This window comes from Parus major, chromosome 1A (assembly GCF_001522545.3).
Source record: "Parus major isolate Abel chromosome 1A, Parus_major1.1, whole genome shotgun sequence".
Lineage (NCBI taxonomy): Eukaryota > Metazoa > Chordata > Aves > Passeriformes > Paridae > Parus > Parus major.
Window position 1 is genome coordinate 66,817,768 of NC_031773.1, and position 15,756 is coordinate 66,833,523.

At 38.0% G+C, this 15,756-nt stretch overlaps 1 protein-coding gene across 2 annotated transcripts in view; it reads right to left on the minus strand.

Moving 5' to 3' along the window:
- DERA (deoxyribose-phosphate aldolase) overlaps positions 1-15,548 on the minus strand; it is a 43,760-nt gene extending 28,212 nt beyond the window's left edge. The window contains exons 1-5 of one of the 2 annotated variants that reach the window (XM_033514420.1): positions 15,211-15,548; positions 8,707-8,793; positions 6,235-6,382; positions 5,502-5,597; positions 4,286-4,420 (exon numbers count right to left, since the gene is read on the minus strand). In XM_033514420.1, coding sequence (XP_033370311.1) covers positions 4,286-4,420; positions 5,502-5,597; positions 6,235-6,247 — 244 coding nt within the window. In that variant the 5' untranslated portion in view covers positions 6,248-6,382; positions 8,707-8,793; positions 15,211-15,548. Of the gene's footprint in view, positions 1-4,285; positions 4,421-5,501; positions 5,598-6,234; positions 6,383-8,695; positions 8,794-15,210 lie in introns of both variants that reach the window. The other variant, XM_015628882.3, reaches the window with a different exon arrangement.
- Positions 15,549-15,756: the final 208 nt, after the last annotated feature.

Here is a 15,756-nt window from a genome sequence, read left to right on the forward strand (position 1 = left end):
CTTTAAAAATAAAAGGAGCAGTTTCAATACTCAGTCAGATTTAAATCAAAGCACAAATAACAGGATTATCCTGAAAATCTTGGGCAAATGTCTAAAGTATAGCTGGAGTTAGTCACACTTCAAAATGTACAAGGGTTTCAAGGAGTGCTGAGCTTCCTGTGGCACAGTCTGTGCTGCCAAAAAGGCACTGCCAAAAGTGCCAAAAAAGCACTTGAGGACTCAGTTCCATGAAGCTGAGCAGCAGCAGGATCAAAGCTGGATGCTCCAAATGCAGGAATATCTGTGACCTGTGCAGAACACCAACAGCCACAGCATCTCTGGTTGCCAGCAGTAGCACAAGGATTTTTTGGTCAAAAATCTCTATCACAGAAAACCCTGCAGGCATATTTTCAACTAGGAGCTAAGAACATCATGAAGTGGTTGCAAGAGACTTTCTTTTTGACTCCTAAAAACAAAGAAAAAGCTCTCAAAGCAAATGGCCAGTATTCTCCAGCATATTTAACAAAGCACCAATATTATCCATTCTAAAAGCAGTCTAAATCTTAAGCCAGGGGGGAAAAAAAAAACCTTAAAAAGCAAAAAACCCAAGAAAACCCAAACCAATAATCCCACAAAAAAACCCCAAAGCAAGCCAACATATATAGAATATACCTGGAATATATCAGCTGCAGTTTGCAGTAGCTCTACTGACCTAGCTGTTCAAATGGATGTGACATAAGAACTCTTCTGCTTTGCACCACTTGAGATTCCTGACAGTTTTCATGAGCTAGATCTGCTTTTACTAGATGCATTTATGGAAGTCAGAAAAATTCAGATTTTGGAGGGGAAAAAAAATGCTTTTGTAGCTGTGGTTTTAATTTCACTGTTATAAAACACTAGAGTTGTAAGTTTTATTGTAATTTTCCTAACAGTGTAAATATTTAGTACATTATGTTGAATTTTAGCAGCTATTAAATACAGCAAAGAAAATGTTCCTTCCCCTATACATTTCCCAAACAAGCATCCCTGATAATTTCTGCTGGCTGTAATCTGCACTAGATTGTCTAGATGGTCTGTTACTTTGGTGTAATACATTTCTCCTAAAAATCACAAAATAAAGGGGATAATCCAGATCTCCTACAAAGGAAATGAAAATATTAAAGGAGGAAAAACCCACACTGCTTAATTTTTTATGGAATATCTCCTCTTCAAAAAAGCGATGATAAAATCACTTTAAAAAAAAAAAAATCAATTTATTTGGTGTTTCTATCAGTCACAATGACTGATGTCAGAAATTGAGATGAGAAGATGTTTTGATTTTTGTTAGTCCAAAAGATCAAGGTGATTGTGATGGAGAAAACTGGAAAATAGATTAACAATGCTCCTGAAGCCACTGAAAGTGAAGCATGGCCAGGTGTGGGACTAGCACTAACATTACTGCACCCCACCCAGCCTCAGAAAGTACAGAAAATATTGATAACAGGGGGGAAAAAGAATAATAAATAGACATTTCAACAATTTGTTGGTCAACTTGATTGCTCCTTCCATAAAGATTCCACATTCTGTGTCTACAGGAAGTATCCAAATTGATAATTTATGTTTAATCCATACTTTGTCAAGTAATACAAGACAATAGCTGAGTAAACTACTTGGAAGTAGCATTGCTTTAAAAGCTAAAAGGTTATAAAAAGTATGTAAATTCATAAACTTATATCTCATTTAATGTTATTTTCTGATGTAATTTAGCTGTCCAATGAAGCTGCTTTCATATTCAGCATTATTTAAAAGATCTTAACAATTACTTCACAAAGATCTGCAAAGTACATTCTGAGTGTCATAAAGAGCTCCAGCAATATTCAAGAACTGCTTTAAAATCATTTGACATAATTGGACATACACTAAAATATTTAATAACCAAACAAGCCTTTGAAGCAAATCACAAAGCAGCACTAGTCTATTGTGGTGACCCCAATTATTGCACAGGCTAGAAGAAAAGCTAAAAATGAACAGTGAGATAAAACACTCTACCACAAAGATTTTTTTCCACTAACTTCTGAAGTTGTGAAGACTATCAGCATAAGAAAATGCTTCTAAAAGTATATTATTATTATTATTATTATTATTATTATTATTATTATTATTATTATTATTATTATTACCATTAGCATAAGTTAGAACTGCAAGGCAGCTTTAGTTGATGAAGCACCTTAAACACAGGTACTGTTACACTACTTAATTTTATGCAATATAGGGATTTAGCCTAAAAAGATCTTTCTTTGTCCCTTCTTCTAGATTCATTAAAAGTATTTTATTGATTATTCTGCACTATCCCTAATCACACAGGTAACATATCTATAGAAAGCTAAACAGGAAGACAGAACACAGATTTTCACCAAAAATCCAGATCACCTAATCAAATATCTTTTATTTTAATAGAGATGTTAAACATTGTAATTTTTCACCTTGTGGCATTTCTATGGCAAGTAAATTCTATTTCTGAAGTAGCTTTTTTTCAGGATCATGTATACACATGTCACAAACAGATTCAGATTCACGAATAAACTTAAGGAATCATTTGGAAATAAACTGAATTCTGCTATCAGTGGAAAAAAAAAAAAACAACTATATAAGCCACACCAAAATAAGGATGGCTTTCAACCTTGTCATGACTTCAGCTCTGGGTAAAAGAATATGCATGCCAAATTAAAAGCCATCCCTAATTTACCTATTTAGTAAAGTGACATCTTTATATCACATCCATCAGTGCTGTGTCTGTGCACTCCTCCCCTGTGATTTGTGACCACAAAGAATAATTCACCTCCCATGCAGAGAGAGCCAACAACACATGGCCAGCTCATTTCAGCCATGACCCAAACTCTCAATCCAAGCCCTGTGTTTCTCCTCTGAGTTCTCCTTCATATAATCCTTAAATAACTAAGGCCAAAAGTATGGATATGCAAATACTATCAAGATATTAAAGCAAGGAAACCAGTCCTGAAGACACAGATGCAGAAGCATGAGGGGCTTTTGGTTCAATTCTAACTGTTAATTGAAAGAAAACCAGAAAATATAATATATCTATATAAATAATATAACTATTTAAATAATATATCTATATAAATATTATAATATATAATATTATATAATATATTATTTATAATATATAATATTATAAATTATATATTATATAATTATATATCAATATTATATAAATAATATAATATATAATATAATATTATTATATATTATAGAATATATGTATTATTTTATAGAAATTTATATTATATATTATAGTATAGTATATTATATTATAGTATAGTATATTATATTATAGTATAGTATATCATAGTATATTATAGTATAGTATAGTATATTTATTAATATATAATATTTAAATGTTATAAATACATATTTATATATAAGATATATTTTATATTATATATAGGTATTATATATATATATATAATATATTTTATATATTACATCTAAAAATCTATGTTAACAAATGTCTATAAAATATATATAAAATATAATATATCTATTACCATGATTTCTGTTATTTCCTTAAATAAAATCAGGTGCCAGGGGTGCATTATAGAGTCTTCCAAGGAAATAGGATATTATGGCACTGTGTTATACAGCTAAGTGGAAAATTCATTCCAAGACAATGATGTGTCTACCTTCACATGGAGATTAGTTATAGGAGCACTGTCAGCACTTAAGGCAAACCATTCACAGTACATTAAGGATGCAATTAGAGCAAAAACCATCTTCAGCATTATTGTTCTTACTAATTAGTAGTAGTCTACAGACGCCAGAACATCAATAATAATACGAACAGTCAATTTGTAACCTCAACTCTCAGGAAAAAGAAAACAACTGAAATACGTGTTTTCCTCAAGAATTGAAACATGTATATTTAAAAAGGTATCATCTACATTAGCAGCCCCTTGGGCTTTCTAACAAAACTCTTCAAATAATTAGGCTTTTACTTGCTATTTTTTTAATGCTGTACACAAAATCCTCTAAAGGCACAGGGAATAGACCTGAATTTTCAAACCACAAAGTCATTCTGCCTGCCCAGCCTGATACAACACCCAACAGCATTCCCCTCAAAAAGTCCAACCCTTTGGCATTACTTGGTTAAATCATTTTTATTTAGCTCAGAGCCCCAGATTATCAGTTCCTCTCTGGGGAGAGACCAGATTAATCAAGGACTGATGGAGAAATTTAGGGAAGAGACAAAGACAGGTCCTGCATGTGCAGAAAGGTTTAAGTTCCTTGAGAAAGGAACTTTTTTACTCACCTTCCCACTGGCCAGTCAGCACCAGACTCCTGCTGATGACAATGTCAATCTCTCGGGCACCATATTCCACTGCCAGCCTTATTTCAGTCAGTTTGGCCTCTAGAGGAGTTTGTCCAGATGGAAACCCAGCAGCCACTACCATCAAAGGGGTGCAGGTAGAAGGAAGAAATGTTTCATGAATGTGCTAAAGTTTTATAAATTGACCATAAAATTGAAAATACCAGTAGTACACAAAAAAGTTTGAATGTTATTCTTTTCTTTAATGCTTGCCATGATTCAAAAAAATCTAAAGGCACCTCATCCTACCCTCTCCTCATGCACATGAAGCATTAGCTCTACCCTCAAGAAACAATGTCCAGCAAGCTAAGTGCATCTTGTGAAAAGACCTTTCATGTGCCTTGATATTTTCCAGAACAGCATAAAAGTTCCAAAAGTTTCCAAAAATACATTAAAGCATAGTATCTATTGCTTCTACCAACTGAGCAAACAAGGAGTGAGCTCATATATGAAGCAATATATACATTTTTAATTTTTTCCAATTCTTTTAACTAGTATCTTGAGTTAAATCATAATAATATTGTTTAATGGTGAAATCACAAGATAGCAAAAATTGCTTTCAGTGAGTTCTATTTAAGATTATGTTTATGATGTTTAAGTACAAAACCCAAAGGTAACTTTGGAAATGGAAAAAATAATGGCTTTGTCAGAGATTGTCTTTCTCTTTGACATATAAATGCATTTAGTGTGTGTTTTTCCCCTACACAACAGTGAAAAAAGAACAAAATACATGTACCTTAGCTTTTAATACCTCATCTAACTTCAAAGTTTTTGAGAAGCCTTAATTACAACTCCCATCATCATCTAACTTCAAAGTTTTTAAGAAAGCTTAATTAGAACTCCCATCATCATCATCTACTTAGTGTACACTGATATTTGTCCAGCACTCCACCTCAATTTCTTCTTTCCAGGTGAGAAAAACCCTGATATATTTTAAAGGCCTCTTTGAAGAGCTTCCAGCAAAAAGACTTGGCATTGCTGATAAGCTTGAAATTGAAAGACAACAAAAGATTATGCCAGAAGAAAATCCTCCTTCCATTCCTTTCCTACCACCTTTTCACCTTACTCCCTGCCACAAAATCAAGTCCAAACTCCTGGATTTCTCTATGTGCTTTATAACATCAAATTATTTAATGGGATATTTTTGAATGAAGCTCACCTGAAGCCACGGGTATGTTACAACCAGCAGCCTTGAGGGTGTTCACAGCATCACAGACTCTTGCAGGATACACACAAACCGCTCCAACAGTGATACCTGCAAAAGGCACAGCTCCCTTTTCCACACAGAGAATTCCACCCTCTCCATGAGCACGTGGGCATTGTCCTCACCCCCCTTGTGCTCTCACAAGGATCCTGAGCACTGCCCAGGGATGTCTGTTGTACTGTTCTAATGGTTCAGGTAATCCTCGTGCTGTTTCCTCCTCACATTCCTTCACCTGACCCTGGGAGCAAGTCTGCAGTAGCAGGAGTTAAAACTCTAAGATTTTTATCGACACACTCACAGTTTAATGCCAAAGCAGAGTTAATAAACAAATTGCTGCAAGAGAAACTGCACTGCTGAGCTCTGTTCTTACCTGTGGAGTCAGACTGAGCCCAGCAGCAACTGAGCAGCCTTTATGTTAGTGCAGCCCTCCTGCATTTCCAGCTAAAATGCTCTTCTCTCAAAATCTCAGATAATTGACCTCATATTTTATACTTCAACTGTTTGAAGAGTCCATAAATCCAAGTTTAAAAAAAAAGACTAATCTTTGACATTTTATGTATATGGCTTCAATCAGAGGCCTGATTCTCCTTTGGTCCACACGACTTCAATCGGTGGTACCAACATCCTTTCTGAAAAGCGAGAAAATAAAATTTCCTCTACAAAATACACACACCAAAAGCTACCATACCTTTATCATGCATGTCCAAGGCTTTGAGCAGATCCTCTCTGATTGGGTGCTTTGCTTTAAAACACAGCCTTTGAACATTTGAAGGAGTATCATCGCCTGAGAGAGTGGTGAGGTCTATGCAGGTGACAGCTTTCAGCAGCCAAGCTGCCTGCAAAGGGAACAAAGCAAGGAATGGAGCATTTGTTTGCACTTCCAAAGCCAAATTGCCTTAAAAGATGCAGGAATAAGAAGCCTGGCTCCCACTCTGCCAATGGGGAAATGTATAGGATGTAACATGGAGGACAGCCAAATAATGGCTTATGATGGACAGGGTTGGCAGATATTTGTTCATGTCCTCAATCTAATGAAACAGAAAGGATCCACTTCCTTTTTGTGTGAATCAGGAATAAAAAACATCTGTAATTTTGGTGCAAAACCCACCTCCCCCCACCCAGAGCAAGAGATAAGTGACAAGGTTAAAACACTCTTTAGATGGAAATGCTTCAGGATTTTAAAAGACTTATTAATCAAAGAATGCAACAGAAGCATAACTGAAAATTTTATGAGCTTTTTTTGCTGAATGAAAATTGAGCTTCAGACATTATTTTGAAATATCTGTTCAAGGTGTTCCAGAAAACACCCCTTTACAGTGATGGCCTCACTCAAAACTGACTTCTCTTACAGGGCACTTGTACAGGGTGAAAGTTTGCAATGGCAATGGGGTAATGAACCATCCCTGGACTCTGTTAGTCTCAGCCTGTTTCTGGTTCTTCCTTTCACCCTATAATTCTTTGAAAGGGGTTTTCACTTGAATTTTCTATTACTTTTACTTGTATTTTTTTAGCCTCTCTTTGAGGGAATTTTTGTCTCCTCTCCTATGACATGAATCATAGTCATCATGACAGAGGTAGGAGTCAGGGGGTTTCAAGAGCTGGTATAAACTTCAGGTTTTTTAAAAGGGTTTTTCAGTTGGATATTTTAGGAAACAGGCTACAGCATTGGAATCTGTGATGCTGCTTACATTCAAACATGTGCAGGTTCAAAATCACCTCTGCTAAGAAAACAGCACATGACTGCCCTGACAATGTTCAAACAGAGGAGAGAGATGCTTCTCACACCCTTCAAAGTAAAACCTTGCTGGAGTACTGGTGTTTCTCCACAGGAGAGGGGAGAAGTGTTAGGAATAAACATCTGTGCTCCAGCTGTGTTGTGGGAGTGACACTAAACCCCTTTCTTCCCAATGAGTGTCTGCAATCAGAGCCTGTGGCTCTCTCTTTGCTATTTACATGGTAACCTCAGTCAAAAGACTTTGTTTTTACATTACCCACGGTATGTGAGGATAGCTGTGATTATGGAGTACCATCTGGACCTTCTCACTGATGCTGTTTCCCAATTCAGGCTGATAAACTTGGTATCAAGTAACTTTTTAATACATAAGGAACTCTAAAGAAATGCTGAGCTGGTGTCCAAATCTCATCCGTTTATCTCCGTTTTTTAAATTTAATCATAACATAAAAAGCACAAACTTCCAGGACAGAAAAAGAGGCAGGAAACCTTTTGCTATCACCTTCCAGTAGCATCTTACACCTACATCAAATTATCCCCAAACTGTAATCCCAAAATCTGTGCTCATTGTGAACACAGCTTCAGCCACTCCAGAATGGTCACACGATGTCAACTATTTTGAACAACTTTTTTAAGAATTAAGTATAATTAAATGATTCTTGATTTTTTTTATGTTCCACTCTTAAGATTAATCCTTCATCATCTCCTTCCTCCTGTTTTGAGGTTTTCAGCTACTGTTGCACATAACCAGTTTGTTCAGTGTGCAGAGAGAGGGGAGGCATCCCAAGTATTGTTTGCAGAACAGCTGCTTGGTGAATGGAGAAACAGTTTGTCTTTTTATACTAAGATGGAAAATAACCAACCATTTACCTTATCTCAGCAGCTGAAAAGTCAGTTTTCCTAACATTAGCAGGCTCCTTCCCCCCACCAAATGCCACAGCCAGTCAGGATTTTTGAATTTTAGCTAAAAAACTAGTTAAGCAATGAAATCACACATGTTGAGAATGTTTAAGCAAAGAAAAATCATCCAGGTAGGTCAAACTTGACAGGGACCATGATCATATCTTACAGCTTTAAAATTAAAAAATAAGAAGGCATCATGCAGAGAAGTCTGTCTGGGAAACAGAATAAATGTGGAGGGATAGTAATATACAATTTAATCCACTCATGAATAAAGATGACTTAAATCCATTTGCAGTTTTGCCAGTCATGAGTTATAAGGTTTTTAACTTGTTTGGATAAATGCATCACCTTATTCCATCCCATCATCATCAAATACAAATTACTAAAATGAGACATGGACAAGCACATCTTTTAAGTTTACATGTATCTTGAAAAAAATTCAATATTACAGCCTGGAGAGGGAGAGTGACTGCTTTAAAAATACAGGAACAGAATGCATAAGAAGAGCACTTACTTGCCAATTACCTTTCACAGTTTTCCATTTTTTAATTTGTTCTGCATGCCTCACCACTGCAGGTCGATTCACATACACTTTTGAGATCCAGCCAAGTTCTGGAGTGAGAAAGGAAAAAAAAAAAAGAAAGCTTCATCTATTTCTGTTTTCTTTTAATATATTGTGTGGTAGTTCAGAAGGAAGCTGTAGAAAGTTTGGAACCTCTGAAGAGCGTGTTGTGCTTTCATGTCCTTCTAAGGGCTTGTGTACTTATCACCAGTCCAAAATAACCTCAATTTCTGTTAGGGGATGGTCTGGGAACTGAGTATTTCACAGTTTGTGTGCCATTACAAGTGAATTAACTGAGTGCTGTTGAGACAGAGACACTGCATTGTCAGCCCTGGACTGGGGAGTTTATTATACATCTAGCATGAGAAAAACCCCCAAAACCTACAAACAGCCTTCTGCCATTGCTTGATGACTTATTTCTAGATTCCAGAATTCCCAAAGAGCAACAGATGCTCAACATGTACTAAAATAATGAAACTGTCTAGAGTCAGAAGAACCAAATATTGGCCATTGCTTAACTAACTAAAGGAGAAGTGAAGGTTCAGGCTCCTGAATCTTTAAATTTCTCCTGATATGGTAAATCCAGAGTGTAATTTTTAATATTAACAAACACAGTTCATGAGTGTACACAGGAAAAAGAAATTGGAATATCTTTAAAATCTCTCACATCCCAAAACATAAATAATTCTTTTAAATACCGGTCGTATAAACATTCCATGAAAACACTCTGAAAATAACATCAACAATCATTAACCACCAATCATCAGCAAATCACTGCCATCAATCATCAAATATCATCACCAGTTAAGGTCAGAATATGGACATGGGCATAGACAGATACCAGGAGATAATAATTCTAGGTGACTGAATTTATTAAGAGCATGTCACTCTATGAATCTTCTTTACTACAGTGTTAAATTGCATTTCCCTTGAGCATATTGATTAGAAAAAAGGTTTAAACTTAAAAAAAAAAAAAGCAAAAAAAGCTGGTAGACAAAATCACTAAATATTTGACAAAGTCCATGGGGGGAGGACTTAAATAAAGGACACTTAAATAAGGACACTTAAATAAATAAACAGAGGAGGGACACACAAACTTTGTGTTATGATTCTTCTGCTACATGCCAAGTGCTGAGGTTGCATCATTTAATCTTAACCTCATTTCTTATAATAACTTTTTTATTAATAATTTATTATAATAACTTTTGAACCCTCCTGGGTGCACAGTGACATTTCAGCCCCTTTGGAAAGTGTGATAAAACCAAAGGAAGCAGTTTAGATAAGGAACTCAGCTTCTCCCTCTCTAATAAGGATTCTTTCAGTTGGTCTGCTCTAACTTACTCTTTCTACATTTTTGAAGACAACCAAGAAAACCAACTAGTAAATGATTTATAAAACCAATTCTTTGGGAGAATATGAAGACAGTGTCCAGTCTGTTAGGGAAAATTCATGTTTAAGATGAAAATTTAAATGAAAGGACGCAAATTTCACCCATGAGTAGGTTAATTCTTCATTAGTCATTGTAGAGGATTCAGTTTGATACAGCTGATTTATCTACCCCACCTGACTCTTGAGTATCCTGATTCAGGTCTAAGCAATCTTTTACAGGATGTAAAGCCCTGCACACTAGATCAGCTTAAAGGAAATAATCAACTATAAATCCATTTGGAAAAAGGAAATAAAAGAATTAAGGCAATGCATAATGGGAGATAAGGTGTGGAAAGAGAGTAGAAGTGGAAATGAGTTACTACTTTTGCTTTGCTCAAAGTCTCCTGTAAAAGTCACCAAATATCAGCTGATCAGCAATAGCTGACTGCATGTTCTTTGCAAATTTGACAAAATCCATTGGTTTAACCCCCTTTCAGTGTCTGGCACATTTTACCCTCTGTTTTCAGTGACTCAAGGCTAGTCACAAAGGTAGCTGACACATGGCAACTCAGTAACGTCTAATATCTCATTTTTGTGCATAGGATGCAAGAGTCCCTGAAAGACCACAGAATGTGGATCTCACAATTATTTTTTTTTGAGTGTGGGAACTCAAACCACAGTGCACAGCACAGGCAGGGAATTAAAAAACAAAACAAAAAGAAATAATTTAACAAAAAGTTAGAACTCCATCCTTTCTGTATAACTTAATGTGAGACATCATGCAGCTTTACTCTAGGATATAAAATGGTGCAGTAAAAATGGCACGGCAAGGAAGGACAAAGGTTCTGGTAATATGCAGCAGCAGATGGAGACTTCCATATAACACAGACCTTTTATTCAAGCCCATTCCTACATTAATTAATGCAATGGGTAAGTGAAAACAAATATGTCTCAGCGTAATTGTCTCTAAATAGACTTTCAAAGTTTGCCATGTGAGGTCTCATCAAATCGTTAGATCTAAGTGCCTTTATTCAGAAAACTCACTCATAATTCCAGCTTTTCTCTTTTTTTTTTTTTCATTAAATATCAGAATAAAACCATTTTTTGAAATAGAACTGACTGCCTTTGGATTCTCCCCCTCCCTCACTCCCCCAAGCTTTATGATTTAGTATCTGGCTAAGGAAAACTATATTTAATTAGGCTCATTAACCTTGCAGTGTGAACACGTCTTTTTTTTTTTTTTTTTAAATAAGTCATCTGCTAGTCATCTGCACAGTCATGTGGCTTCAGGGATAAAAGTAATTAAAGCAGTTACACTACAGCTAATTAGCCAATATTCTGTAATCACTCTTCTAGTTTACTTTTTTCTCTGAAGACATTTGAAAAAATCATATTCAATTCCTGAACAGGAAATTCATCTCCTCTCTTTGAAGAACACGAATCCAAAAATACCGAGCATTTCCTCAGAAAACAATAAATAAAACCACTTCATTAGGATAATTACATAAATATCTAAGCTTCCTAACACATTCCTCATAAAACAGGCTAAGCTTTACAGAAGCTTTAAAAAAAATGTGTTGATGGCATCCCTTCAGATGGCGAAACAGAAAGCTCAAGAATGCCTGAGGCAGTAGTTTCACAAGCATTTTAAGGCAGCACTGTTCCCAAAAGAAGCTGCCCCCCTCAACTGGTTATTTCATTTTGTGTGCCAGAGACAGCATGTGTGCTCCTGCTCTTACCATGAGCACACGATAAAACAGGGAAGGGAAGTGATGAAAGCTGTTATTTTGGGAGAAGAGACTGAAACTGTGGCCTGAACCTTCCGTGAAGAAATGAGGAGTTCAGTGGCCACAGGCTGACCCCAGCTGGCCACACAGAGCTGAGCAAAGCCACTGAAGGGAGAGAAAAGGCTTTGGGATCAGGTCTTGTTACAGTTGTCAGCTGTTCAGAGATTTGGGGGTTATTCAGCTTTGTCAAGACAGAATCCATAGTTATTTTTCCATAGTGACACTTGACATGGACCAACAGATCCTTAATTCTGTGTGGGTCTTCCTTTATATGACAGAATTTCAGTCTCCAAGTTCTCAGCACTCAGATGCTCAAAGCAGGACATCAAAGCATGAGCCCTGAACCAGAAGTCAGCTCTGCTGTGCCATCAGCAAAATCACATGGGGCTGTTCATGGATCACACAAAATGGATCATGGTATCCTCCTCCAAAGCACTTTGGAAACCACTGCCAAACCTTTCCTCAGCAACTGAGATGCACAACATCAGGACCTGGCTTCCTGCAGGTCCAAATCCCCTGTTGTTCCCTCTCTTCTTCCCTGGCTTGAGACATCTCCTCACCCCAAAAACCCAGCGGGCCTCATGTGGTCCTTCCAACCATGAGTAAAACATTCTTTTATGTTTTTTTGTTACTTGCATGAACGCCAAAATAAAACAAGTTGCAATGAAAATTCATGTAATTGCTGATCTGCACCTGCCTTTCCCTCAACAAAAGAACTGTTTTGGTCACTCCACCTTAGTGGAGTGCCTTACTTATTTCCAAGACATCTACTTGTCCTTCAAATTTGATTAAAATTACCCAGCAGATTCAAAAGGTATTAGAACAGTGAAGAACCACAGCCACAGTACAGGCTAAAAGCAGCTATTAATATATTAGAACAGAATTATGCTGTCTTGAAAAGGGATGTAACATTTCATTATCTAAATGCCACTTACCAACAGGCTAGCTCTCACATGTAGATGGCTCAGAAATACCAACTATAATTAAAAATATCAGCTGGAACATAATGAATGTATTCTTGGCCCTTCAGCTTAGAGGGTCTGAGCAACACAGATAGATAATGGGGTTTTTTTTAGAATCCAAGAACATTGCAAAACAACTGCAATTAATTACTCATTACTCAGAATACATACAAATATATGCATATATATATATTCAGACATACACAGAGACACAGAGGTAATAAAACATATAATCATAGAATAATTTGGGTTAGAAGATCTATGGAGATCATTTTTCCAACCTCCTGTGCAGTGCAGCATCAGCTCTGAGGTCAGAGCAGGCTGCTGAGAGATTTATTCAGGTGGGTTTTGATAGTCCCCAAGGATGGAGACTACACAGCCTGTCCCAGCACCTGACTGGTCTGCCCTAAGTTTTCCCTCATATCCAGTATGAACTGCCTCAGGAGCCCTAAATCTCATTTCCCTGGACTAAACCAGCCCAACTCTTTCAGCCTTTCCTCACAGGACAGGTGCTCCAGCCCCATTGTGCCATCTCTCTGCTGAAGCTGTGACAGTTTTATCAGTTTTATCCATCTCTCTTTCCTGCTGGAACCCAATTTTCCATGTCCATGCCAAGTGCTGGGCAGAGGGGATGGTCCCTGTGTCCCCACGTGTCTGCATCCCCACAGTTATATCAAAGCAGCGTGCAACTACCTTGCACTTCCAAAACAGATATTCACTGACATGTTCCAATATTTCACTGTGAAGTGACATTAAAAGCTGCATCTGATACTTTTCTGGAGCATGGCAAAACATTAAACATCTGGGCTATTATAACCCAGTGACCTGGAGAGCAGAGCAGGAGAGGCAAATTCATTTCCATTCCTGCAGGCATCGTGGTGAACTCTGTGGTCTTTGTGGGATGAAAAACTTGTAAAATTCTTTGTCCAGCTTCCTTACATGACTCTCAGATGGCAAATGTATCAGTGCATGAGGCTGGTGAGCCTCTGACTGTGCACATCAGGGTCTTTCCATCTGTGTACATGCACCTGTTTTTCATTCCAGGGAAACATCTTCTTCTACTAAGGTGCAGTGATGGGTACAAGGGAAGGAGATAAAGAGGGAAGAATCAAGGAATTTTACAAAAATGTATTTATTTTTTTAAAAATCACACAGGAAAGCCATGATTTGAGAAGAGATTGGCTTGTCAGTGATAAACAAATAGATCCCCTCTAATGGCAACATCAGAGACCTACCACAATAATGACTTTATGTAACAAGCACAGAAACAGCAGACAGAGAAAAGGACACGAACAGTGTATTTTTAAGAAAAATATATTTTACCACTAGATGTCCCTGTTAGAAAACTATAATTTAACATAGAGTTGCGTGGGAAACAGAGCAAATCACCTGAATTAGTGTTCAAGATGCTGGCAGAGGCTCATAAAACCTTCAAAAGCTGAAGTGCCGAAGTCACAGAAGCAGTGAGTGTTGTTATAAACCATAAAAGATAAAGGCAAGGATTTACCCTGTTCTTTCTGACCACTGCCACCAGCCAAGGCACAGCACTAAGATATGTTAAGTGCCATATTAAGTATGCTGCTGTATTTCAGATATGTATTTAGTGGGAGACCAAATGGCAGGGAGGTGCAGTTCTCTCTTTAAAGCAGCCAGACTAAGGCAGATGCTAGAAGCTGCCACTTAAACATGGTCACAGCCACACCATTCCCTTTCCTACATCTATCCTGAACATCCAACCCAGCTCATGCTGACCACAACTGGTTTAAACAAGGATCACTTGGAAGGGATGGCAACAAGTTATCAGAACTGAGCTGACCTCACCTTCAATTTCCTGGGTTCCATCAACTAATTTTAGCCTTGAATTTACTAAGAAAAAGCACGACACATCCCTAGTTTAAAGTTACTGGAGTGCGTTTGCAGACTTTTCTGCTAGCTGTTTTTCCTAACAGATAGTGACGTTTTGTCACTCCATTATTAATGTTTGTTTCAGCTTTTCAGATGGCTGCAGTTGAAACTCACCTGTCCCTACAAGCAGCCCGTGAACAGGGACATCAGAGAGCAATTAGCTCACTTTTGAAAGCGGCAACATTTCCTCAGTGGAAACAGTGAGTGGAAACAGCTCCCACTCCTCCATCCACAGGCTGATCATTTAAATTCATGTCAGCTCTGTAAAAAGTGCCTGTGCTGGTTCTCATGACAGGCACAAGACACCACAATCTCCTGAACTCTGTTCCTGCCAACTTTGAGACCTACCTGCTCCACAGCAGCTGCCTTTGCTCCCCCTCCACTGTCCACCTACTCATAATGACCGAGCCACCACACCTTAGAGGCACACTGTAGGAATTCTCACCGCTTTAATTCATCCCACTGCTGCAGCCGGGTTTTGCTCAGGAAGCTGCGGCACCTTCCCCTTCCCCAGCAATGAGGAGAAAGGGAACTCCAGCCAGGAAAAGGCAGAGAAAGCTTTTCTTGGCTGCTCTCTGCCTTATCTGAGGCACAGCCACCTTCCGGGCTCGGAGAACACCTGGAAAATCCCTGCCACTCCTCGGAGAGCAAGCAACAAGGAGAACGATCAGGAGAGGTGGAGTGCGGAGTTTGCAAATCAGAGTCCAAACTGTGTGTTTTTAATCTCTTAGTGAGAAAGAGGGGAGGAAGGATTGTCCCGTGATGGGAACCAGAAGGGCGTGCAAGAGAGAACCGTGACAGGAGCAGGGCAGCGAGGCCGCGCTGCAACCTCTGACCCTGCTGGGAACGCCTCAAGCCAAAGCCATGAGTGACGGAAACCCGTGTAGGACCTGCAGAACCAAACCTCCTCCCGGTCACACGTCCCGGGACTGTGTCAGAACGCCCACAGGAACCGTAGGGCTTTTCTTATTTCGGCTTCTCAGAGGAGCGC